The following is a 24,906-nucleotide window of genomic DNA, read 5'->3' as shown; positions in this document are numbered from 1 at the left end:
CTGCATTATGTTGACAAAAAAAACATGCATGTCATCTGAAACAATACCCAAGCACTTCAAATTACAGCATATAATGGCAAACAACCAGGTACCGGTAAGTACAGCCAAAGGATACGGGTGAACATTCCGCACAATCACAAAATAAGTTTCAAACTTATTTTAATGCAGCAGCAGCAGTCACAAAAACAATAGGGTTGTGCCAATATATCGATGTCGCGCAATATATCGCGATACTTCCTCCCGCTATATATATATATTGTATCGTCCTCCCAATAACGTGATATTGTTAGTACTAGCAGTCAGTTTGATTTTGGAATAAATAAAAATGTCAGGATATTTTTTCCTTTTCAGATATCGTGATATATTGTTGATTAAATCTCTTTATTAAATCTCAATATATTGAATACCGCAATATATTGAATATCGTGATATTCAAAACCGCCAACATGTGCAGGGTTATGGAGCCATATTAGGGCCAAGAGTTTTGCTCATTTGGCCCTTCGAGCTTCAGTGCCAAGAGGCCCTCAGAGGTGACAGCCCTGCTAACAACAACACTACATGTTTAAGGCAGTGGTGCTGAGAGAAGGTGAAATAAATTAATAATGAAAGAAAGAAAATAAAACAGAAACAAAAGCAAAGACAACAAAACGGCGTTTGAAGTTAGCTACAAAACCACTTTATTGAAAAAGCAGATTATATCATCTACAGTTAAATGATACGTCCCGATTTTTTTAATACATTAAATAACTTTAGACTTTTTCCATGTTTAGATAAATAGATCTAGTTTCCTTTTTTATGAACCGTCTAGGTAATCAAAACATTTAACGATACAAAAGTCATGTGACGACAGGTGTCAAAGATGTGCTTATTGGAACTAAAACAAAGTAAGAGAAGCAGTCTTCTCTTTCATAGTGATTTCTGAAAGAAAATGAAATATAATATAATATATATAAAAAACAAAAACTAGGCTCTTTATATACAGGGATACTAGCGTTGTGCTATGCCATAGAAACTGAAGTAGTAGTTTTAAAAGAGGTGAATTAAGACATCTTTTAGAGGGATACAATCTTGCCATAATTGAGCTCTTTTTTCCTGCTTGAGGGCGCAGTCACACCGAACTGGAATGTCACCTATGAGGACGGATTCCTCAACTGGAATGGGGAAGTTTGTTGCCATTTGTGGATTTTGTAAAAAAAAAAAAAAAAAAAATCCACCCTCATAGGTAGAATTAAACTTCAGTGTGACCACGGATATTTCACTTTCAACGTGTTTGTGGTCATTTTAACATCTACTCAGACTTTTATGTTTCACCCCAGACAGTTTTATACAGTATATATTTATATATATATATATATATATATATGATCTCAATTAATCTAACATGGTTAAAATGGTGTTTGAAGTTACAATGGGTTTGTATAAGAAGGGGGCATGTCATGTAAAAATTAATATCAAATATCTAAATACTGAATCAAGCAACTGGAGTGCTCACAAATGCCTGAGTAGACCCCAAACATGTTTGAAAGTGAAATATCCCTTTAACTGACCAGATGTGGGATTGGATATAGAAGACACATTGTGCTATTATAGACAGACTGATGTTCAGTTCAAACGTCCTCTCAAGTACAAAACACATTCCTTGATGAGAAACCGTGTACGGCCTACGGTTTTCTGAGGTTAAATATGTCACAAATGACACAATCAAGGGGAACAAATGTCTCAATGAAAATATGTAGGAATTCATTTTCCTTTAGCTTTTCCAATTATACAGCTGCTGGGGGTGGGATTTGCCAAACACACACAAATTACATTCGGGGGATAGAAAAAAATAAATCTCTACATCAGAGCTTTTGTCAGAAAGTACTTTATGCCTGTGGCTTTTTAATCTCTATTTCAGCCCCATTTCCTAACAGAGTCAGTAGTATTTCATGTGGACTTGTGTGTGTGCTGCTGTGAACCAGAGACTTGAGTCAAAAAGCATATCTGAACATCTCTGGTGTTTATTTTAATCTGTTTGGGGTACCAGATGGGTGAGGTCTGACACATAGGACAGTCACATGGGACCAGAGGTAGAGCTTACAGTATAGTGAGCTTGTAAATCTGCAATTAAACAATGTAATTGTTTATCATGTCAATAGGAACACCAGGTTGAAAGTAGCAAATAATGGCAGATAGTGTATATCATCGCTGTCGAGCAGAAACCTCTTACATATAAACGTTTTCGTTTCTTTTTGTGAATGAATGTCCTACTTGATCATACTACAGTCTACAGCGTCACAAAAGCATCAAAAGTAGCAGTGTCTCGATTCCCCAAATGCAAAAGTCAAACTCCATCTGATGCACCACATCAGCTTAAAACAAAACAATGCAGCTTCTTGCTAGTGAATACTTCTTGATGCAGATCTGTAAGAGCAAGTACTCACTGTCATCATGTGTGTGTGTGTGTGTGTGTGCACGTGTGTTGATGGATACTGTGTTGTTGATGCCCTAAGCTGCCTGGCCTGCTTTCAGTAAGTTGGATGTGCCATGTCCCTGCGCGTGCACTCACTCACTCACTCACTCACTCACACACGCACGCGCGCGCATGCGCACACAAACACACACACACACACACACACACACACACACACACACACACACACACACACACGCAATACAAGTGTAGGGGGCCTTCCTGGAGACACGGGTGGGACCAGCAACTCCGAGTTTTCAGGGACCTCCTCGCAAAACAAGTAAGCAACCCATAATGCTGGACAAGGATAGGAAGAGGACGAATGGCATCTCTGTTTACTCTCAGTGCTTGTATAACTAAACTAGGGTTGGGCGATATGGACTAAATCAAATATTACTACATTTCTGACCTAAATACCTCGATATTGGGATAAAAAAAATCGTATAGCTGATCTTCAAGCTCGCGATGCAAGGACCGGCTGAAATCGGTTACTGCATTGTCTATTTCTCGCTTCAAATGTTTTCAAAAACATTCTCGACAGCAATGTATATCTGTAAATGACATTGTTTTGTTTACATGGCTGCCATGTTGGTAACAGCACAAAATCAACCAGCTCAGATTGATATGAGCCAGGTGCTCTGAGCCTTTGATTAGATAACGGTCTGTGACTGAGTTCAGCGGTCACTATTCAAAAATAACCCACCGCTGAATTCAGTGATTGACCAATCAGAATCAAGCATTCAAGCGTGTAATATGATATGATTTAATATAATATAGATATATCGCCCAGCCCTAGACTAATAAACCAGTGACTGGAAAACACACCAACAATCAGCGTCCCAAACAACAGACCTTTGTCGGATTATAACATCTCGGCAAAAGATAAAATCACCCTTCAGTGTTTGATTTTCACTCGCTTGGAGTACCAGCTGTCATATTGGGCAGTGTCAGGTCAAGATCTCATCCACAGAAATGTTTACTCAATTGAGCGTCAAATACATCAATGGTTCTTTTTCATAAGACGTGTGTGTGTGTGTGTGTCAGGCCACATTTGAATGTTTATTTTTATTTTTATATCTGGGACCTCAACATTTTACACAGCAAAATCCTCAGTGCTTAATTAACTCTTGAGAGTGTGCAAATAGAACCAAATGGACCCATGAGAATTTGGTCCTATTTGCACCATCTCAAAAGTTACATACCCGTAAAGGGAGACAGCATTGGTGATGAAATAGATCAGTGTTCCTGAACTTTCTGGTACCCTTTTGTTTACTTTAAACACCGAAAATATTATGTGGTACAACGTTTCGGCAGTGGCCGAAAACGTTATACCACGGAATATTGTCTGTTAAAACCTACAAGCAATGCTGTTGTGCGGATTTGTATTACTCTTTTGAACTGTTACTTTGTGTCCAGCACCAGCAACAAATTGGATGTGGGCAACCCACTGTTCTGAACTCTTCTGTTTCCTGACACAAACTCCCCAAAACACACCTAGGCTCCTTTTCCACCATGGTTGAACCGGTTATGTCCTTTTTCCTTGCCAAATTGTGAACCAAATGAATTGTTTCAGTTCCCTAAAAGTTGGAACTGGAACCCTAACCCTAAAAAGTTAACCAAAGTGGGCCTGTCACTATTCAGGTTGGAAGATGCAGATGTGATATAAACCATCATAAAAAATAAAGAACGGAAGGAGTTCTAGAAGTTATTTTGGTGGAAAAGGGGCCCTAGTGTAGTTGTCCGTGTTGGTTCAAAACTAGCTGCGATTCTGTATACAGTACAATATTTCCCTCAGGTGTGGCCCTCAAAAAGGCCTGTGGATCTGTGTCTGACACAAGTTATGAGCACAGAGAAATCATCGCTGTCGGGTGCAGGAAACCTTGTATGTCCGAAACCGTTACTTTTATCCCACGATTTTGTAACCCAGTTTTCTTTTCACCCAGTGCCAATTATCTAATGTAATCCTGGGCGCTACACTTCCTCTGCCAACCTGGGGGGGCAGCGGACTGACCTCATGCCTCCTTCTATGCATGAGGAGTCCAAGCTGCTTCTTTTCACCTGACAGAGGGGAATTTCCCCGGCCGGACGTAGCGCGTGGAAGGGACACGTTATTCCGACCAGTTCCTTTCCCCTCCATCAGGCGCCCCGGCAGGCCAGGGGGAGGTAGTTTTAGAGACCAGGATTACGGCATGTTTTTGTGAGGGTATCTACCCTAGGGGACACGGGGAGAACATGCAAACTCCACACAGAAAGGCCCTATCGGGTATGGGCACTGATGGCGCGGAGGAGGGAACACGCCGCCAGTGCCCACAGCGTCCCAGCGGGAATCGAACCCAGGACCTTCTAGCTGTGAGGCGACAGCACTACCAACTGTGCCACCGTGCCCCGAAACCGTTACTTTTACCAGGAAATGGGAAAAGAAAATCACACCCGGGGCGTACTTATCATCATCATGACGTAAAATATACACTATGCCAATTTGCTCAGACACTATGACGTAACATTCTCCATGCATTGTCAATGGGAATTTAATGTTTGTGCAGGATGAAAATCTACACTAATAGCTGAATATAGGAGGCCCCTCAAAAAAAGCACGGCCACACTGAAACACTTTTAACACTCGGGCATTCATTTATGAAAAAAACATAACATTTTTGATATGGAGATACAAGGTTTATGGCTGACAGCGATGAAATGGTACATCACCCCAACAGCTCTCTGGTTATTACAGTATGTGTTGCCTATTTAAGAATAAAGTAACAACAAGAAGAACAACAGAAGAAACTACGTCTAAAGATCGTATGTGGAAACCATCTGCAAAATATATATTCATATATAAAAGACAATCTATGTGCATCTAAGGTATTTTTTTTCTTGTCTCCTTTTCTTTCCTCTCGTAATAATAGTCATTAATTAAGACACTGCTTGTGAATGTCTGGAGGTCACGTCTAGACGACCAGGTTGGAATGTCTGTGGTGGTTGGGGCGCCGCTCCAGGGGCCTGTGATACGTTTGTTGTGTAGCAGAGGGTTCGGGTATTAACCACATGAACTCTAGCTTCACTATTCTGGGCATAGCATAATAGGCGCAACATTCGGTAAAAACATCAGTGAAAAATTGCAGGTGGACCAGATCGTGACACGTCGCAATTATTTGACGCGTTGTGAGCTTTTAGATCCGTTTCCTTCAAAGAGATTTGGCATAGGGGGTGGGTTGAGTACAGACCCCTGGGCTGGGGGGGACTCCTGTCAGCGAAATATAATAGGGTTTTAACCACTTAAAACCCAGCATCTGTAATCTGTGGGAGAGACTTTAGCAGAAAACAGCCGATCGACTATAAACGTTGATCGGCTATTTTCAGCTAAGATATTCCAATATAGAGTGAAAACAGAAAGGTTCCTAGTATAGAGCCTTGAGGGACTCCGCTCAACAACATATATGGTTGAAGAGGTTTAAGGGTGGCTGAATGTCTCTCAGAGTCCGACCGTTTTCCATGCTGGATGTCTGGTGCCTTTAGCATCCATTCGCCCCAAAACCTTCTCCAGATGTGGTCAGAAACATGTAAAAAAGGAAAATGTAAATGTGATGTGTGTCCAAAGTCCAATCCACATAAAAATGTGAATGGGAAAGAACACATTCACATACAGTTGTAACTAGGAAGTGCACACAGGCGATTCTGTTCCGATTGTAATTTCAGATTAATAATTTATCAAAAAAATAAAAATTTTATCAGTAAGAGCATAATGGAACATGAAATCCAGACAGCCTGCAATAATTGTTCTGGATGGAGGACCGTATAGATAATCGTGCTTGTTGCCAAGTGTAAATGGACTCAATCTCAATATTTCTGTTAATGCCAGGTGTGCACAGAGGCCAGTGTGGCACAGCTGCCCATGTGAGAAGCCTTCTCGAAGGTACCCACAGGCCCAATGGGTGCTGCCAGCCAGGTCCAGCACCCAGCAGGCCCACCCTGGGTGCTGCCTGCCAGGTCCAGCACCCAGCAGGCCCATCCTGGGTGCTGCCTGCCAGGTCCAGCCAATCAGCCAATGGAATGTAGGCAGCAGCGCCATCCCTCCAAGTGAGGTGGCGCAGCAGCGCAGTGTGTTGTTCTCACTGAGGAGAGGAGAGGCCCGGAAACTATTTTCACCATAACTGCTTCAGTCCAACGCAGCGAAATGAAAAGAGCGGTAGGAAGGAGGGAGACAAACACAGAGAGAAATCATTTGCTTTTCTCCCTCGCCAACCAACCGCAGGCCCCCCTCTCTTAGTGATGAATGTGCAAGGGGTCAGGCCTGTGACGTCATCAGAGGCCCCCGGAGGCCTCGGCTTTTAGATCCAAGTCAGAGAGGGAAGAAGGAACCGCAGAACGGGGGGGTAGAGGTGGGAGGACGGGGTGCCATGGACTCTTTCCCAGCCATGGTCATGTGATGATGACAGGGGCTTGTGGTGGGAGCAGTCCAGTTCTGTGGCCTGGCCTGGGCTCTCCCTTCCCTCGAGGGTAAACTGGCCCACGGAGAAGTGCAGAGGCCAGCCAGAAGAAGAAGCCTCCTATCCCTGGGAGCGTTGTGCTCGTTGGCGAGAGCTGAGCGGGTTCCACAGGCCCCATCTTTCGGTCACCACGGGGGTTCCTCCACCTGCTCAGGCCACCTGGGAGTCGAGGTTGGTTCGGGTCGGGCGTCCAGCCGCCGGCGCCTCACCCCGCCTCCCTCTCTCACAGCTCGGTGACGTGGAGGGGGTAGCTGGGCGGAGGGTGGCCGGGGACTGAGGCGGACTTGAGCCGGTGGATGTGGCAACCGTGGCAGAGCAGGTGGCCCTCCAGTGGGTAACAGCGATGGCCCTCCTCGTCGTTCAGCTGGAGGTCACAGTCCTGGGAGGGAGACGGGGAGAGAGGTGTGTGAACAATGTGGCATGGATTCACCTGGTGCATTCATGAACGGCATTATGTACAGTTCATGTTAACTGTATTGAGAATGCGGAGCGCCAATGGCCTAGTGGTTAAGGCGCATATCAATATATGCTCTGATACAGCCTGACAGTGAGTCACAGGTTCGATTCCTGAGCCCAAAGGACATTCGCTGCGCGTCACTCCCTGTCTCTTGCTTCCTGTCATATCTACACTGTAGACTGTACTATACAAGTAAGACGCGCAAACGCGGGAAGCGAACGCAGCTCGTAAATGGCAATAACAACAATTAGAATAAATTACTTACTTTTTTAAGGTTTTCTTTTTAAAGGTTTTATGACATTCATTTTCATTTATTTTTCTTTTTTCTTTTAGGTTTTATGACCTCAATTACACCCAAAAAACCTGAACTTTGAACATTCAGTGGATTTTCTGTGGTCTGAAGTTTTCTTTGGGTTTTTTGGGCCTTTTGAGCTACAATGAAAACAGGCAACACAGTGAAACAGTGACATCTGCTGGCAAATCCCATTGACATATATGGGATTTGCAGTAAGTGATGTCACTTACTGCCGGCAAATCAGAGCACCTGTTTGAGCCAGAAAATCCCAGATCACAGAACCTAAATAAAACAAGAACAATTCCAAAACCTTTTTTTTTATGACACAATCCCTTTAAAGTTCTCTTTTTTGTGTTTTTTTAAGATTTTATTTTTAAGTTTTTTTTAATTTAAGTGTTTTTTTAAGTTTAAGATTTTATTTTTAAGTTAAGTTTTTTGAAGTTAAGTGTTTTTAAAGTTTTTTTTTAAGTTAAGTTTTTTCTTTTTCATTTTAAGTTAAGTTTTTTTTTAAGTTAAGTTGTGTGTGTGTGTGTGTGTGTGTGAGTGCGTGCGTGTGTGTGTTTTGTGTGATACAGCTGCGCCCTCTGGTGGCGGGCGGGTGGTGTAACAGCGGGACAGACAGACACACGGACACACAGACATGATCTGCAGGGTCTCATAGTTAGTGCTCACAGCATTCGCAACTATAAACTAGAAAAAGTGCCCTTCTGGGCACAGGTCTCCACCAGGTTATCCACAGATCCGTGCAGTTAGAGGTAAAAACACTTTTCGGCCAGTTATAGCGCCACCTTGAGGCTGAGTTGAAATTGTTCATGTGGCATTTTGTCCTCGGCCTAGTGGGAATGTGGGTGCACAATTTCACGGAAATCACGCAATGTGTTCATGATTTGCAGCATTTTGTTTGAAACTGAGCACTCCTGTGAACTTTGGAAGCCAATCTTAACCAATCAGGATGGAGTCTGAGAAATCTGAAAGACCGGTTTGGTTGAATGGCTCTAGAGAGACTGTGTACCAATTTGCGTGATGTTTGGACAAAATCTGTAGGTGTGCTGTGCAAAAACTTGTTTTGCACAAAGCGGCCTCCTGGTGGCGCTATAACAGGCCGTTCTGGAAAGTTTGGGGCAGAGGTTCATCTTTGGCATCCAGGGAGTGTGTGTGCAAAATTTGGCATCGACCGGGTTAACGGTGGCCGAGATTAGCTGCTCACGGACGGACACACACACACACACACACACACACGGACGGACGGACGGACACACGGACGGACGGAGTGCAAAACATACTCTCCCCCCATGCCTTCGGCCTGGTGGAGACAATAAAGGCCCCAAGAATGTGATGAGAATGCAAGCAGCTACTTGTACATTATCGTCCCCATTTTTTCCACGGACCGCTCTGCGATTTTACTGAGTTTAAGTTTAGGAATAAGGTTATGTTTAGGCATGGTTTGTTGAGGTTAAGTTTAGGAATAGTTTGACAGAGGTTAAATTTAGGAATTAGGTTATGTTTAAGCATAGTTTTACTGAGGTTTAGGAATAAGGTTAGGTTTAGGCATAGTTTTACTGAGGTTAAGTTTAAGAATAAGGTTAGGTTTAGGAATAGTTTTACCAAGGTTACGTTTAGGAATAAGGTTAGGTTTATATGCAAAGTTTTACTGAGGTTATCAATCCATGTCCCAGCTGGTCTGGCTAATACCGACAATACCGACAAAACCTATTTACTTTCTACTTGCTGAGGTTACGTTTAGGAATACCTGGTGATTTGCTCAGACACCAGGGGCGGAGCTACCGGGGGTGTAGGGGGGGTGGTCACACCCCGGCCCGGACCTCCTGAGGGCCCGGGCTGTCAGATGATCGATGGACGATTTAATGGACGAAAAAAAAAAAAAAAAAAAAAACAGCGGGCCCCCCGGCCCCTGCCAATCCCGCATAGGCTCCCGCAATTAACTAACTAACTCCTCTTGATTCTGAAGAAGTCGCCGGTCGCTTTCTTCTTTTTCTTTTTTTCTCTGATGTAAAGAGAAGTTTGTGGCAGCGTGAGCTGCGCGCGACCCATGCTGCTGCGGCCCGTGCACTCAGCACATCGCAATTTCGTTTTTTTCTGCTGCTGCAGTTGGAATTAAAGAATGACAAATAAAGCAATCTTGAATCTTGAATTAACCAGATACAGAGCCTATATAGCCTATAATAGCCTACACTTTAACAAAATATCATGTCTGTCTGATGAGAATGTACTGCGCTGCCGAGAGAGAGTCGCTGGTCCAGCCAGGGCTACAAAAGTGGCAAGACCTGTCACTCATTAGTAGGCTAATCACTCTGTGTGATTCCACAACGGACTGTTTCGATTCTAAACCCCTTCTTGTTGCTTTTCCCTGTGTGCGATCACTCAGCAAAGGTGAAACAGAACACAAAGATGAGTAGTAGCCTATTTCTTTTTAACACGCAGCACCTCTCTCTCTCTACGTCTCTCTCTCTCTCTCTCTCTCTCTCTACGTCTCTCTCTACGTCTCTCTCTCTCTCTCTCTCTCTCTCTCTCTCTCTCTACGTCTCTCTCTCTCTCGTGTGTGTGCACTGCTGCGCAATGTCACAGACACAGACGCGATCAATAATATATAGCATAAATAACAGGCAAAATATAACACTTTCCCGTTTCCCTCTATCTGTGACTGTGATCATCTCCTCACACACACAACTCCTCTCTCGTTCATGCACGCCTGCTCAAATTAGCAGCGACTGTTAGCGTAAATGTTTTTTTTCCCCGATCGGGGGGGGGGGGGGGGGGGGGGGGGGGGTCTGTGTCTGACCCCAATGTTGTTCCGCCAGTGTCAGACACATATGATGTAAATTCTCCATTCATTGTCAATGGCATTTAATGTTTGTGTTAGGACAAAAATCTACACAATAGCTGAATATACAGTAGGAGGGGCCCCCGACCCCTTCAGCTATTACCTTATCTAACCTCCTATATATCCTTAAATATGTAATGAATATTCTGGAACTTGGGTGATTCATCTGGACTTTAGCCTTCCTCTGACCATTTGGCCCTCGGAGCTGAGCTGATGATTAGCCACGGTTTACATCATTCTTGGTTCCATTACCATGTTAAGCTTATTACGTTTTAAATACGTCCTTATTTAATGTCTGGCATCTCTAAAACACGCACGCAACCACGCACACGCACACGCACACACACACACACGTCAAGCAGAAAGCAGAACCACATGGATGGTTATTATTAGTCAGATGTCCATGTGAGCTTACTGAACATGAATCCGTGTGTGGGAACACAGTGGATAGATAGATACGCCTCAGGGACCTCCATGACCAGACTGATGGGATTTCACAAGTCCAGGTTAAACAACACATCCCCAGCTGAGTTCAGCACTCAACACTGGAATGTGCCTCATCAATGACTCACTTAGCTGTACACTCTGTGTGTGTATGTGTGTGTGTGTGTGTGTGTGTGTGTGTGTGTGTGTGTGTGTGTGTGTGTGTGTGTGTGTGTGTGTGTGTGTGTGTGCGTGCGTGCGTGTGAATTGTGCGGGTGTTGTTTCATGTTTTCTTAATCCAAGGAGGAATCCATGGCTTTGCTGAACATCCACACCAAGAGCTCAGTTACACCATCACACATTGACACCTGGGATCTGCCTAGCACAACTGCAGGCTTCCTCTATTCTGTGTGTGTGTGTGTGTGTGTGTGTGTGTGTGTGTGTGTGTGTGTGTGTGTGTGTGTGTGTGTGTGTGTGTGTGTGAACCCTTAGGTGCAATTCTTAAATTGTGAAATGCACACGCAAAAATGTATGCCTTAAGCCTTGCACAGTATGTCTATAACTGTACGAATGCTTGGCGGTCTGTGAATAACAGACCTATGTTTGTGTACGTGTGAGTTTTTGTGAACAACTCTAAATCATTACATACTGTAGGTTTCTGAATAACTGTCCGTATAGTATGGATCTGACTGACTTCCCTAGTCCTCTGCCTTCAGACTGGCATGATGAATCACCCAGTGGTTTATAAACATGCCTAGTCTAGACAGAAGCACAGCATTGCGAGGAGATGAGTCGTTTGAACTTGAATATGTTATTCCTGCCGAGCAACAGCATCATGTGGGACACAACAAAGCAGTCATTTTATGCTTGGCTGCCGCCACACGTCACGTGTGACGCTTTGAAAATAGCCAGTCTACAAATCCTATAATATTTAGTAAACTAAAAACATTTCAGATGACTAAAATGTGACTAAAACTAAAAGGAATTGTTGAAAAGACTATGACTACAACAAAACGTAAAGGTGATGTCAAAATGAACACTGCGACAAAGCATACATGAGGCTTTAGGCCTGCAGGCTGACCCCCCTGGGTCACCTCCCCCCTGGGTCACCCCCTACCTCACAGTGATAGCATGCAGGCTGACCCCCCCTGGGTCACCTCCCCCCTGGGTCACCCCCTCACCTCACAGTGATAGCATGCAGGCTGACCCCCCTGGGTCACCTCCCCCCTGGGTCACCCCCTCACCTCACAGTGATAGCATGCAGGCTGACCCCCCTGGGTCACCCCCTACCTCACAGTGATAGCCTGCAGGCTGACCCCCCTGGGTCACCTCCCCCCTGGGTCACCCCCTCACCTCACAGTGATAGCATGCAGGCTGACCCCCCTGGGTCACCCCCTACCTCACAGTGATAGCCTGCAGGCTGACCCCCCTGGGTCACCTCCCCCCTGGGTCACCCCCTACCTCACAGTGATAGCATGCAGGCTGACCCCCCCTGGGTCACCTCCCCCCTGGGTCACCCCCTCACCTCACAGTGATAGCATGCAGGCTGACCCCCCTGGGTCACCTCCCCCCTGGGTCACCCCCTACCTCACAGTGATAGCATGCAGGCTGACCCCCCCTGGGTCACCTCCCCCCTGGGTCACCCCCTACCTCACAGTGATAGCATGCAGGCTGACCCCCCCTGGGTCACCTCCCCCCTGGGTCACCCCCTACCTCACAGTGATAGCATGCAGGCTGACCCCCCCTGGGTCACCTCCCCCCTGGGTCACCCCCTACCTCACAGTGATAGCATGCAGGCTGACCCCCCCTGGGTCACCTCCCCCCTGGGTCACCCCCTACCTCACAGTGATAGCATGCAGGCTGACCCCCCCTGGGTCACCTCCCCCCTGGGTCACCCCCTCACCTCACAGTGATAGCATGCAGGCTGACCCCCCTGGGTCACCCCCTACCTCACAGTGATAGCATGCAGGCTGACCCCCCCTGGGTCACCTCCCCCCTGTGTCACCCCCTCACCTCACAGTGATAGCATGCAGGCTGACCCCCCTGGGTCACCTCCCCCCTGGGCCACCCCCTCACCTCACAGTGATAGCATGCAGGCTGACCCCCCTGGGTCACCTCCCCCCAGGGCCACCCCCTCACCTCACAGTGATAGCATTCCACGTGGTAGTCTTTGTCCATAGAAACCACACGAATGGTCTCCTCTGAGCCCTAACAGGAGAAACAGTCAGACATCCAGACCATACATTAATAGAATACGGTATACAATGCAGCACAATGCAAAATAAGGTAATTAACTGGCTTCCATGATCAGAGCGGTTGACAGTGTTTTGGGAAAATGAAAATGTATTTGCGTTGGAATGAGGCTAGGGCATGGGAACCAGATACCTGCTAGTTTGCACACAGGACGAGGGAGTGATTTTTCCACGCATGCGTGTTTCAACAACAGGTAGTAAGTATCTAATTTATAGTATCTACTATCTAGGACAGTGATTCTCAAAGTGGGGTCCAGGGACTCTCTGTGTTCCTTGAGGGGGTTCTAAATGGACCCTTACAGCTGTGTATCTCTGAGAACTCTGGTTCCATTTGCACACTCTCAGAGTTATAGGGGGTCCTTGAAATTAAAACGTTTGAGAACCACTGATCTAGGAATAAATAGTATCTAGTACGGTAAGAGTATAAAACAGTCAACCGAATCATTAAAGAATACAATACATGACTGTAAATGATATGTCATCATGCGACACATTACGTGGTATCGGAATGGCATAGACTGGCATACCTGCCGATACCAGCATTTTAGGGAGTAACAACGGAACAACTCTAGTAAGTACAGTCAGTAAAGGTACATTGACTGTTCTACACCAGCACCAGGGACAAAAATATAAGCCATATGCTTGGATTTGGCCCAGCAAAGTAGGAAGAGTATTGTGTATGTTTTGAGACCTTTTTAGCTTGTGTCCCAACCAAACTACAATAGTGAAAATAGCAGCTCTAGAAGCTCACAACGTAGGCAACACGTTGTGAGCTTGTTGATCTGCTATTTTCACTAGAGGACAGGCATGCTGGAGCACATTTGTCACTCCCGGCCGTGGCCTCTGTGACCGTCTCTTATACACACTGTTTGCATGTTGATAAATGTGAGATGCCAACGTGACACCAGTGGTAGTAAACATGGCCATCATTTAAAAGCAAGGACAAATGGGAGAGGGTGCCTTTCACCATTGCTATGGCAACATACTCCGCCGGCTTCACAAACCGTAGCCTATCATTTTCACAGAGAATTCTTTTCAGGACACTGATGAGCAGAAATGTAAGCAGTTTAACAGAATTACATTTGGCACCAGCAGTACTCAAGAGGTGATGTTGATATGCAATTAAAAACCAATGAGGTGAAGATCTGACATGCCCAGGCCCTTATTATATGCCAGTGGTTCCCAAACCTTTTTTAGCAAAAAAACCCCACCTGATATAAAAGCTCACAAATGTATTTTTAATTTCGGACTTCTTAATCAATAATCATAATACAAATTTTGTAGAGACATTTTTGGAAAGAAAATTGATATTTAATCCGTGACCATAACATGGGTCACTCACGACCCAGTGTTTGGGAAACGGTGCCTTGAGCCAGACCATGGGCTGAGAGACTGTCAGAGGTCACAGGTGTTTACCTGGGCAGGGAGGATGGGCTGATTGCAGGAGGCACACTTCGGAGCAAACACCCTGCGGAGGAACAGCAGCACAGCTCCCGTTACAATCTGGACATTTAAGCTGATTCAGATGTAGTTGCGGGCCGGTTGTTGCCCGCCGGAAATAGCTGATCTCCAAAAGCTCATAATAACGCACCGACACTGCGCCGCGTTGTGAGCTTGTGGGTCAGCTAAATGTGGGGACATGACAACCCGGTGAGCAACTAAGCATGAATTAAACATTAGTCCTTCATCCAATACAAACACTGGCCAAGTTTACAAATTCGTATAAGAAAGTATATTAATGTCCGTTGTAAACTTTTCGTGGGCAAAAAAACGCAATGTGTTGAAGCATCTGTTCGCACGAGAAACACAACACGGAGTTAACTTAAGCTGTATGAAATACTTGCCATTAATATAGTGGTTGCAACTGTACTAATTGATTGCCTGAGTCCCGTGGTGGGAGTTCTGCTCTGGTTTTGGTGAATTATGATTGAATATTAAGTAGTTCCGGTCATTTTGTGGGGTGCACAGGCCCCCACGCATTAATATTAAATAAATCCACAAAGCTAGCGTCATTTGTATTGTTTACCTATTTCTAAAATATTTCGTTAATTTTTTACCCCTCTATCACACAGAACTATGTTTTTTGTGTCCATATCATTACGTCCAAAAAAAATGTATGTGTGATACTAGAGGGGTCAAAGTTGAACGAAAGTTGAGCTAGTATTTTAGAAATAGGTCAACAATAAAAATGACGCTAGCTTTGTGAATTAATTTACTTTTACTGCGTGGCCCCCTGTGCCCCCCTCAAAATGACCGGAACTTTAATATTGACCAAAACCAGAGCAGAACTCCCACCACGGGACCTGGGCAATCAATTAATACAGTTTTGACCACTACTGTATATTAAAGTATTTCATAGTTTAAGTTAAAAGAAATCTTAACTATCCCTTTAAGAGACTAGGTTGCCTCAAAAAGGTCAGAGACTGTTTATTTTGTTTGTTATTTATGTATACAATATATACTGTCCGTTTTGAGATGCTGCATGCCATGTGTGTGCAGTTCAGATTGTTGATGTTGAATTCCAAATGTGGAATATTCAGCAGAAAAAGACTGATGAGAGACTGTTGACTATTTTTATTTTATATCCTGCAATTATTCAGTTTGGCTGATTGGAGACTTAAATTAATTGGATTCAGTTGTAAAAGGAGCTGGCTAAACAGATTGTGTTCTTTTGTGGGTGCAAGGGGCCCCAGTTGAAAAGTAATAAAGTAATAATATAAAGGAATATCTTGATTCCAAGTAATAAGTAATGTAATATTATTACTTTTTCTAAGGAGTAATAAGTAAAGTAAACATATTACTCTCCTAAGTAATATTTACCAACACTGGTCATCAAAAGTAGCAGATCCACAAGCTTGTCGATCTCCTACTTTTTCTATTCTTGAATTTGTATCCTGAAACGTTACACTGTTTTGGACATACAGTATGTGGTTTCCAAACGACAGAGACGACATAATGGATGTGTGTGTGTGTGTGTGTGTATGTGTGAGAGAGAGAGACTTGACCGTACGCACGTGTGGTAGTCCTTGACGCAGTATATGTTGTTCTCCATGTCCACAGTGAAAGGCACTCCGTCCAGCCCCTCCTTACACACCACGCACCGGAAACAGCCAGGGTGGTAGGATTTACCCAGCGCCTGGAGGATCTGGGCACACACGCACGCACACACACACACACACACACACACACACACACACACACACACACACACACACACTCACACACACACACACACACACACAAAATCTCATGAATTAAAGTTTAACGAGGATGTTTAGGCATTATCCTTCTAAACAATGTTGATATGTTGCTGGTGTTCCACATACAGCCAACTAGAAATCACAGATTTGAGGCTCACATTCACTGCCAGCTATTAATTCAATAATTATCGCTTAACCGCCAGTACTTTTTGAAGGTTCCACCGGAAGCCGAAAACCGGGTAACGGATGTAGAAAAACGACGTGTTGTGACTTGTGACAGACCCTCCTATTGAACACGTGATTACTAAACAAACAGGTTAAATGTTCTGCTAAAAGGTTAACACCAACTACTCCGGAGGCTTGTTCGTAAGTGAAGTAAAGAGGCTTTTTATGTCCTATGATACATTATGTATACAGTATAATGATCAAGTAGGGTGTTACTTACACACAATTAAAAAACACACAAAAAGTTTAAATATGGAGATGAGAATTTCTGCCAACCGACAGCAACTATATATATATATATATATATATATATATTATTTTTTTTACACACACACACACACACACACACACACACACACACACTGTATCCCATTTGAATTGGAAGCTCACGACTCACGTTCCCATGGCCCCTAAGTCCTGTGGACTCTCTTCTATTGTGTATACTTTTTGATAAGGCTCTTACCATCTCCATGATAAGGTGACCACACACGAAACACTTCTCTGCTGTCTGCTGGAAGCCAGAGTACTGTGGGAGGACAGATAGGAAAGAGCACATTCATTCATTGTTCTGCAGCAGTCAAATATGGCCTTTTGAGGTGTTTGGTTAAAATGTGTGAGGTGAGACACAATTATGGTTGTGATGCGTTGGGAGCTTGTAATGTGTTATTTCGCAATTTATGGGAAAATAATAATAATAATTACACATAATTACACATATACATACATAATATATATATATATATATATATATATATATATTTATATATATATATATATATATATATATTGTATATACATACACATATATAAATAAAGTCAGAAATGCTGAGCTATTGGGCCACGCGAATGGCAGTCAATTTACGCCACTGGGTCCTCGGGTGGGTTCCATGGGGTCCCCACTGCGAAGACCTGGTTACCACATTGCTCCGGGCAGCGCACCCCTTGTACCTCCCCTCCAGTCCCCACTGTGTGTGTGTGTGTGTGTGTGTGTGTGTGTCACGCGCACACATGTGTACTTGTGACTGAGGCCCAAATGGACACAAGTATAGTAGAATTTTAGAAATAGACATTGTGAGGTTAATTTTCCTGGTCGTCGCAAGAGAGCAATGGTTGCTTTATGGTTTGAGAATAAATATATAAATAAAAAACAATGTCTACAACCTAGCCTGTAATATAGTACACTGGGAGGCTGTATACTTTCTGCCATAGTGTTGTCCATAGGGGGTGCTACAGCGCTCTTAAACTGACATCAAGAGGATTACTTTTACCATCCATTTTCCTCCAGCTGATGCATCCAATGGCAGCATGGACCAGTTCTAGAGGGTAAAGTGGCCTTGACCACTTGAACCATAGCATCCCTTTTCATGATATAATATGTGAATACTGGGCAAAAACAGCAGATCTACAAGCTCACAACGCAAGCTTGTGGACCTGGTATTGTAGGGGGAAAGAAGGAGGGGGCCAAGGATGGACGCCTGAGGAACCCCGTAAACTAAAAACACACGCACGCGCGCGCGAGCGCGCACACACACACACAAACACACACACACACGCACGCACGCACGCACGCACGCATGTTATTTGGATGACCCTAAGGATCAAATAAAAACAATTACTATTGCAATTTCTTTTGGGTCCCACCCCTTTTAAGCTTAGATTGACTGGCCTATAAATGCCTATAAAGGCCTTTTTTAAATGCCTAAAATGGAAAGGTTATATTATACTATATGATGCATAGAACTGCATTTGTCTAAGGATGGGCTTGAGTGCCCTCACTCAGCCGTACACACTGGATGACTATAGTAGTATTTGGAGGATGTCCAAACAGGTGCTTGTGTTAAGCTGCCTGGTACAACCTGTAAGGGAACCGCAGTGGGTTGTCCTTGAGATAACACAAGGGTTTCCTATGCAAACGTCAGGTCTCTGAGGCGCGACATACAGTAGTAAAGCCTAAACCGCTTGTGCTTATAACCACAGCCCGCTTCTGTGGCCAACGCAGAAGTGCCTCTCGCCTGCGGACAAAATGTATAGTATTTGACCGCGACCGAGCCGTGCCGTCTCAAGCATACTTGAGCCACGAGAAGCACCACCGGGTGAGCTAGAGCTAAAGTGAGCGAGTCGACGTACCGAACATTACGAAGTTCGATTGAGCCGACTCTGCGCCGTACGAGTTACGTTCGAGTTGCTGACGGCCAGTATGGGGATGAAGATGGCAGCAGTAAAATAAAACTGCCTTGGTGGTAGGGGAGCTACGTCACGGTCAAGCAAAATTAGTACCTAGCTGGAAGGGGAACAAGCAGGGGTTTGTTTCACCCAATGCCCGCTGTCTTCTCTACACCTGCAATAAAATGGACTTCTCTGAGGCATCAACTGAATTCGACTACACTACCACGATCTGGTGAACAATTGCATGAACACAAACATGAATCATGAACAATCCTTGAATACGATGAGGAGCGGGGGAGGGTACGGTATGTATGATGAATATGATGGCACAGAAGTGCACAATCCTATTAATGAAGAATGTTTGGCTGTGATCCTTCTCACTCCTTCTTTGGCCCACCATCACAAAGCAGTTCCAGGTCTGGCCTTCATTATAAACCTGCGTCGGTGGCAGCCAGCCATGTGGAGCTTGTTATTAAGGAAGCAGCATGTAAAGGAACGGATACAGGAGTTGGAAGAGCAGCAGAGGAGGCCTCTGGAGGCCAGACATTTTTTTAAATTCCTGTTTTTGAGGGGCGCTAGCCCCTCCTATATACAGCTTTTGTCCCCTCACATCTCATATTTGCCATTGACAATGAAAGGCGAAATTAGGTGCCTAAAATATGACGTACATGTGTGGCAACACAAACATGAAATGCCATTGACAATGAAGGGAAAATTTACGTCATATGTTGTAGACGAGCAAATCGGCTAACTAAAGACATAAATTCAGTTGTTCATGAAATGATGTATGATGATAAGAGTGCCCCTCACTTTACACGGGTGTGATTTTACTGGATGTATACTGGATTTTGGGTCTAGCACTGCAGTCCACTGAGAAAACTCATTGTTGATGCGCAACATCATTTTCTTATTTAACACCGTAACATTTCTACCGTTGGCTAACTGTTTTGTTCTTGCTTAAATGTAAGTCGCTCTGGATTAAGAGCGTCTGCTAAATGCCTAAATTGTAAATTGTAAATTGTAACTGTTTCTTCCCAGTACAACCACATAACATAACAGTCTTCTATACTGTTGGCAAATGGGAGCTGCTCCACTGGGGTTAGCGGTCTGATGGATGGCACAGGAAACAAAACAACGTGGGACACATCCACACAGGCCTCCTCCTCCTGGGATTTCCTCGGATCCAGCAGGGCTAGTGGGGGCCATCTGTAGAGGCACATGCTCCTGGGGGTCATGATCTGATGACTTGTGGATCTGGGGAGAGGGCCGGTGGTGGTGGGGGGGATTAAATGGAGTGGCGTCTCAGTTCAACAGCAGGTGGAGGTTGGTGGTGGCAGAGTGGGTCCGTATGGATCTGACCCCTACTCCCTTCGCACTGCTCCAGACCTACCATCTGCCAGATCCCCCCAGACCCCCCCCCCCCCTCCAAGCCCCTCTCAACTCCCCAATCAGCCCGTCCCCCTCGACAGGCACTGCTCGTCAATACTATAGCCAGATGAAGCAGGCGGAAGGTTTTAGTCACATCCCCCTCGTCTTAAAGCAGGGATCAGTCTGAACCACGTCAAAGGTGTCCATATTCTGGGTGAACAACATTCAGCTGAAATAGCTGCTGGGTAAAATGGGAAATTGTTCAAGACAGAATGGGAAATCGCTCAAGACAGAATGGGAAATCGCTCAAGAAAGACAGATGCTGCTACTAGTTGAATCTGTCAGCACTACTTCCCTAAACATGTAGTCATCAGCATCATCATCATCATCATCATCATCATCATTTATATTCAGTTTAGGGCAAGCCCTCATTTGTAGCTGAGGTTACAATACAACACAATCCAAATAATTTTTACAAAGTAAATTACAAAAACACGTAAGCAGAACAACAAGTCAATTGAAACCTGTGCAATCACCAATCACGGTTAAAAGCATTTTGGAGCATTCCTCTGAACTGACCAAATGTAGTGTTAGTAGGAATAAACACAGAAGCACCCGAGAGGAAGTGGACTAAGAACGAAGAGGAGATAAACCGAGTTCATGTTTCTACACAGAAAGAATGGCTTCCCAGATTGCACAATGTGTGACCTGAATATCACCTATTTTTGGTGAAGATATTTGTTATAGAAGGAAAAAGATCACCCCCGTGTGAAGTGAGGGGCAATCTTATCATCATCATACATCATCTCATTCCGGCCAATCAAAATTTGCGTCCTCAACTTCGTCTTCAATGTTTGTGTTATGCAAAACACTTAAAATGGTCAAATCACTGTCAATGGCATTTAATGTTTGTGTAGGACAAAGTTTTGGCACATACACTAAAACTGGATGCCCCTCAAAAAGGAGGGGGCCTAGTATAGAACCCCAGGGGTCTCTGGTCAATGACCTATGTATGTATTAAGTGGTTAACCATGCATTGATGGGAATGTGATCCACTGTGTATGCTCAACATCCCCATGTTGGTAATCCTTAAGTTACGTTTCATTGTCCTGTTACGTCACTGACAAGCTAGCGTACATTTGCAAAACAGATCCGGCAAATAATTTCTAAATGAGCAACAGGTTTGACATAAACTAGATGAGAGGCATTTAAATGGACATGGTGGTAATGACAAACGAGTCAATCGAAGGCAAACAAAAACTAGAAAAAGTGCCCCTCAGGGCACAGGTCTCCACCAGGGCAGGGCAGGTTGTGGCCTCCTGGTGGTACTATAATAGGCCAATGTAAAAAGGGTGACATTTCTTCTTAAGCCTTGGATGGCAATTGGATGATTTGAGGCATTTTGTTCCAAAAATGTGTTTTGCAAAAATCCACCTGTTGGTAGCGCTATAACAGGCCAATGTGAAAAGGGTGGGATATATTCCTCAGCCTAGTAGAAAAGTCTGTAAAAGATTTCATGTAAATTGTTCACTGTTCATGATTTAAGGCTTTTTGTTCAAAACAGGCCAATCCTGCAAACTTTGAAAGCCAATGTTAATGTCAATTAAGATGGAATCTGAAATATCGGATAGATCTGACTTGAACACATGATTATAGAGATAGTGTGTAACGATTTGCGGGATTTTTGGACAGAATCTGGAGGAATAATATAAAAAAATGTTTTTCAAAAGTTGGCCTCCTGGTGGCGCTATAACAGGCCGTTCTGGAAAATTTGGGGCAGAGGTTCATCATTGGCATCCAGGGAGTGTGTGTGCAAAATATACTCTCTCCCCATGCCTTCGGCCTGGTGGAGACAATCAAGCTTTTTAAATTATGGTAGGTTTACTGTAAGGCGGTTTTTCTCTGAGTTGGGTCCATGACCATCGGGGTTCCTTGAGGGGGTCCCAAGCCAAGTGCACCCTTACAGGTCTGTAACTCTGAGAGTGTACAGATGGAACCGTTTGAGAATCACTGCTGAAAGGGTTCTTGGCCAGAAGTGGTGTGTGGGAAATGTTTTCTTGTTCAATACATAATTGTGTCACAATTATATCTAATCTTCCACAAATTATGCACAATACATGATTCCACAATGTCCCCCCATGCTATACTGTGTATGCCTTTATTTACTGTGATCGGACTTCCAAATAACAACCTTTTCCATATCTCGATATCGAATGTTTCAAACGGCGTGCGTCACATTTGGAAGGTGTACGCTACATGTATACAGGCAGCATGAGGAGCAGGCTGTCTTAGTGCAGCAGAGACAGATGGACCACAACAAGCCCCGAGAGCTCCAGCTGTTGGCAGGGTCCTCCTCCAGCTCTTAATTGTAAGTGTTCAAAGGTCAGCTTGTGCGGTAATTGAGTTCCTCAGGGACGTTTTTTGGGAGAAATTAGTGTGAACTGGTTGGGCGGAGCCGGGCTATTTATTGCAGCCAATACATCCAGCGTGATCGCCACTGGTGTGGGTTTTGACAGCAGATTTTGATTTGTTTTAGTCGTAGACTTTGGAATACATTTTAATTTAGTTTTAGTCATATTTTAGTCATCTGAAAAGTCTAGTTTTAGGCAACTAAATCTACAGTTGATTTTGTCGACACAAATGTATTTTGGCAGGATTCGATGGCGTCGTAATTCCAGATTTTACACTTGGTTGCATGCTGAAAATAGCCGATCTACAAGCACGGCACAGCGCGACATGATGTGAGCTTGTAGATCTGCTATTTTCAGAGCACAACACAAGAGCGCAACCAACCTTGTCTTTTAGTTTTACCGGATCTCTTCTGCACTAATTCCACCCCTAGCATAGTCTAGTTTCCATCTGTTGACGAAATTGTCAATATACATACAGTCTTAGTTTTAGTCGTCGTAGCTTTAGTTCGTCAGTGAAAAAAGGTAGTCGACGAACATTTTCCGTCATGGTTTTAGTTGACCACCCCATCCATCTGTCTCTGTTCAGAACAGAGGTGGAAGAACAGGAAATAAATAATAACCGGTTGTTTTTCAGAAGATCCAGCTCACTGCTGGATCTTCTTCATGAATAATGGAAGATGCAGCGGGATCAAAACGTTGAAGAAATAAACCAGGGGAGCTGAGAAATAGCAAGTGTTGCAGACTTTATTTTGTTTGTCCAGCACCTGGGTGAGTTTGGATGTGTGTAGCCTTTGTCATTGATAGATACAGAGCCTTAAGCTCATGAAAACATAAAGGCAACGCACAACGCACACACGCACGCACGCACGCACGCACGCACGCACGCACGCACACACGCACACACACACACACACACACACACACACACACACACACACACACACTAAGGCTGTCCCCAAACATTCAAGGTTCGAATGTTCGCTCGTTAGGGTTGGCACTCGAATCTTAATTAATGGGTATGAACCATTCGGTTTTTTTTATTTTTTTTTATAAAAATAAATATTATATATTCTTTCCTTTTGTATTAACTCGAAAATATATCTCGGCGAGAATGTGATATGAGCATGTAAAAAAAGTTTCTAGTGCATTCCTGTCAGAAGTTATGTCTATCTCATTGTGCTGTCCCTCTCCAAACTCCCCATGTGCACATGGCTAGTCGAGCAGTTCTGATTGGCTGCCTCGTCTCCAGCCATGTTGCCTCAGAATTATTTAGGGACCCTAATTTGAGCATAACAGCGGAGCGCAGCTAAAAAGTGGCATATAACGTCAGCAGCAGACCCACAGATAATAATAATGCAGCTGGTAATTAATTGATTTAATCAATTTGGGCTTGTTTCATATTAAATTAATTTACTCACCTAGAGTTAAAAAAAATGGAGGATCATGTAAGAACACACTTTTGTTATTGAAGAGCAGGGTAAATATGATGTTTTGCGCCAAGGTCCTATTCCTTTCCTTACAGTCTAGGCTGTATCTTGTTGTTTTGTTTTGCAACATTATTTCCACGTTGAATCGTTCTGACGGCCGGGTTTGAGCAGCAGTATAGGGGGACAAAGACCAACAGGGGAGCCCACGACGGGACGGACGGACGCGACCGGGCGTCACGGATCATGAAGAAGTGACACTGAGGAAGCGACGCCATGGGCCGTCGGAGCCCCCCCTGGGGGGTCCCCCCTAACCGACTGCAATAGGCGAAAAATCAACTGCGAGTCTGCGACGGAACGGGCTGGCGGGGCTGCAATATTAAACATTTTTCAGGGAGAACTCTCGGGCCTCTAGCCGTCGGGGCTCTACGCAGCTGCGTAGTTTGCGTAGTGGTAAAAAAAAAAAACACAGTGTGTGTGTGTGTGTGTGTGTGTGTGTTGGGAGAGAGAGATTGATAACGAGCGGGGGAGACGCGCTGTGCGCTCGGATCGAGACGGTTATTTTTTTAATTAATTAGAAACAAATGGTCCGAATGTTCACTCGGAAATTCCTGCCGAAGTTCGAGTCCTAAAATAAGGGCTAGGGTACAGCCTTAACACACACACACACACACAATTTAGTCTAAAAGTCAGAAGAGAGGCAATGAATGCTTGTCTCTCTCACCGTGTTTCATTCACACACATATCAAGCCGAAAGCTTGCAGAACCACATGGATGGCTATAATTATATAATTAGTCAGAGGCACAGTGGATAGATAGATACGCCTCAGGGACCTCCATGACCAGACTGATGGGATTTCACAAGTCCAGGTTAAACAACATTAGACGATCATTTCTGATCTGT

At 44.3% G+C, this 24,906-nt stretch overlaps 1 protein-coding gene across 1 annotated transcript in view; it reads right to left on the bottom strand.

The window, feature by feature from the left end:
- Positions 1 to 4,682: 4,682 nt before the first annotated feature.
- Positions 4,683 to 24,906, bottom strand: part of wtip (WT1 interacting protein) — a 60,384-nt gene continuing 40,160 nt past the window's right edge. The window contains exons 4-8 of the mRNA XM_083760120.1: positions 17,097 to 17,159; positions 16,223 to 16,353; positions 14,625 to 14,676; positions 13,096 to 13,164; positions 4,683 to 7,318 (exon numbers count right to left, since the gene is read on the bottom strand). Of these exons, the coding sequence (XP_083616246.1) occupies positions 7,163 to 7,318; positions 13,096 to 13,164; positions 14,625 to 14,676; positions 16,223 to 16,353; positions 17,097 to 17,159 (471 nt within the window). The 3' untranslated portion in view covers positions 4,683 to 7,162. The remainder of the gene's footprint in view (positions 7,319 to 13,095; positions 13,165 to 14,624; positions 14,677 to 16,222; positions 16,354 to 17,096; positions 17,160 to 24,906) is intronic.

The sequence above is a fragment of the Protomyctophum parallelum genome (assembly GCF_964188405.1).
Source record: "Protomyctophum parallelum genome assembly, chromosome: 2".
In the NCBI taxonomy this organism is placed as follows: Eukaryota; Metazoa; Chordata; class Actinopteri; order Myctophiformes; family Myctophidae; genus Protomyctophum; species Protomyctophum parallelum.
Note: the sequence above shows the minus strand (reverse complement) of the source record. Positions and strands in the feature narration are given on the sequence as shown.